At 29.8% G+C, this 2,500-nt stretch overlaps 1 protein-coding gene across 2 annotated transcripts in view; it reads left to right on the forward strand.

Moving 5' to 3' along the window:
* The window catches only part of LOC122259105 (methylated amino-acid transporter SLC25A45), an 18,976-nt gene that overhangs the window by 15,894 nt on the left and 582 nt on the right, over window positions 1–2,500 (forward strand). The window contains exons 7-8 of one of the 2 annotated variants that reach the window (XM_086533192.1): window positions 1,057–1,142; window positions 1,436–2,500. The exon at window positions 1,436–2,500 is cut by the window's right edge and continues 582 nt beyond it. In XM_086533192.1, the coding sequence (XP_086389318.1) occupies window positions 1,057–1,142; window positions 1,436–1,630 (281 nt within the window). In that variant the 3' untranslated portion in view covers window positions 1,631–2,500. The remainder of the gene's footprint in view (window positions 1–1,056; window positions 1,143–1,435) is intronic. The other variant, XM_086533193.1, reaches the window with a different exon arrangement.

A 2,500-nucleotide genomic window follows, 5' to 3' on the forward strand; every position in this document is an offset into this window, starting at 1 on the left:
TAGGGTTCTGGATAGTTTAACCTGTTTTTCAGTTATTATTGTTTTTGCTGTCAAAACTCCAGTTAAGATAATCATTATATCTGGGAAACATGGACAAAGTTACAGCTAGATTTAACATGCATGAAATAAGCAAAACATGTGGTTCTAGAAAGTAGTATTCCTTTATTTTTTTTTATGATGTAACAAGGAAAATTATTGTAATAAAGGTAGAGAATTATGCTAGAAATTCAAAAACATTAAATTTTCTCATACACCACACTTCATTACTGTAAGAATGTGATCTGCTGGCATACTTAACCTTTATCTACAAATGTAGATAATAGTATAAATGATACTTGAGTCAAATGAGTCAAAATGTGTTGTCTTGTGAAAATATTCAGTTTCATTTGTACCTTTACCTTTTATTATACCAAATTATTCTTGTTTACTGCCTTTTCCAAGAGCTAATATCATTGTCATTCCTTTGTTTGGTCAGACTTATGAGTCTTACCCTCAGTTTGAGCTCAAGTAAGAATTATAAATAGATTTATCATGTTTAGAACTAAAACTAACCCTAAGTTAATTGATATAGTATAATGGACTAAGAGATCTTCAGATTCATTGAGAGAAATTAGCAGTACATTAATAATTATAATTAGAAAGTAAGAGGAATGCAATTGGTATTTTTTCATTTTTTCTCATATATTATTTTTTGTAGTCCAAAGAGCCCATGGTCAAAAAAATGAAAATTAATTTTTGAGGGGACTGATGTATTGCACTGATATATTAAAACTAAGCTTCAATAATAAATGTTGCTTATTAATAAGATAAGTTAAAATACTTTTTTTAGCATCAAAGTAAAGGATAATTGTAAAAGTAGAAGCAAATCTTTATATTATTCTTACATTTGTGTGTGTATGTGTGTATGTATGTATGTGTGTGTGTATGTGTGTGTGTGTGTGTGTGTGTGTGTGTGTGTGTGTGTGTGTGTGTGTGTGTGTGTGTGTGTGTGTGTGTGTGTGTGTGTGTTTTCATGTAATAGACATACATATGTACATCTTATTCTTATATATACAGGAGTAATATCTTGGGCAATGATCATCCCGCTGGATGTTGTCAAGTCAAGAATCCAAGCTGATAATCCAACCAATCCACAGTATAAGGTATAAAGTGACATGTTTTTTTTTTTTAGTTTTGTAAGAATTGTTTCATCTATACAAATATTGCAAATTCATCCTCATTTTTTTATGAAAACTATTTTTAAATATTGAGATATGAAATATAACTAATACTTTACTACTAAATGTTACTGATTATGAAAACATTATCGTATTGTTAAGTTATTAGAAAGATAATGAATACTTTTATTCAATTTTAGATTCCTCTCTTTTTTCCCTTCCTCATATAAACTACTTACTTCTTCATTTTACTAAGTTCTCAATCATTTGGATTCCAGAATGCTCGAGACTGTTTTGTAAAGAGCTACAAAGCTGAAGGGTTGAGAGTGTTTACTCGTGGTTTCTGGATGATGAGTCTCAGAGCTTTTCCGACCAATGGCTCCATATTCTTAGGTTACGTGACCTCGCTCAACCTCCTAAGAAGAATTTCGGGTGAAGATCAGAAGAAGGAATCCGTAGTTGTAGCGGCATGATTGGAAATGGGTAGGATAGTTGTGGCATAATTACTTTTTTAACATGTTAACAAGAATTGTGCTTGACTAAGTCGTATCAGAAAGAAATTCACATGCCATCAACATCCGTCCACTGACTGATAATGAAGGATTTTGTATTAGCTAAATTTGAGAAGAGATTGTGAGCTAAACTAATGACAAAAAGGAAAGTAAAGGGATAATTTGGAAGTCATTTGTTTATATATAAGTTTTAAATCTTACATTCCATCCAGCAACCTTGATACCGATAGAGGATATGTAAAGCATCATAAATATTAATTTGGGAACCTTTGATACAGATATTTTCACACAGATTTGCATTGCTGGAAGTATGTCTGTGCTTATTTTTTATTATTCAAAAAGATATTGAAAAAAAACTCTCAGAAAACTATTACAAAGCAAATGGTTGAATTTTATTACCTTTTAAGTATATTGTAGAAAAAAAAATTGATTGTAAAGAAAAAGCAAATAATGACGTTGTTTATATCAAAATACTTATGTGCATAGAAAATGAACAGATGATTTTATACATATTTACACTGAATTCAGAACCCAATAAAAGAATTATCTGGTTGTTACCTAAATTTAATAGGTAAAATCCTTTTTATATGCATATTATACTACTCTATTTGTGTAAAATGTACTTGATGGAAAAGAATCTTTAATATCTAATGGAACTCAAGGAAGAGGAAAATGTATTTTTAATATGAAACTTGAAGAAACCAGACAGGTTATTATTTCTGTGAATTCCATTAAAATCACAAAGATCCATTATATAACAATTAATAAATGCAATTCAGAGAATTAGAGATTATTCAGGTGGATGAATAATCTGCAAACAAGAGAACAGGT

Source organism: Penaeus japonicus, unplaced genomic scaffold (genome assembly GCF_977035675.1).
Source record: "Penaeus japonicus unplaced genomic scaffold, GWHDUDI00000001_assembly GWHDUDI00000039, whole genome shotgun sequence".
Taxonomy (NCBI): domain Eukaryota; kingdom Metazoa; phylum Arthropoda; class Malacostraca; order Decapoda; family Penaeidae; genus Penaeus; species Penaeus japonicus.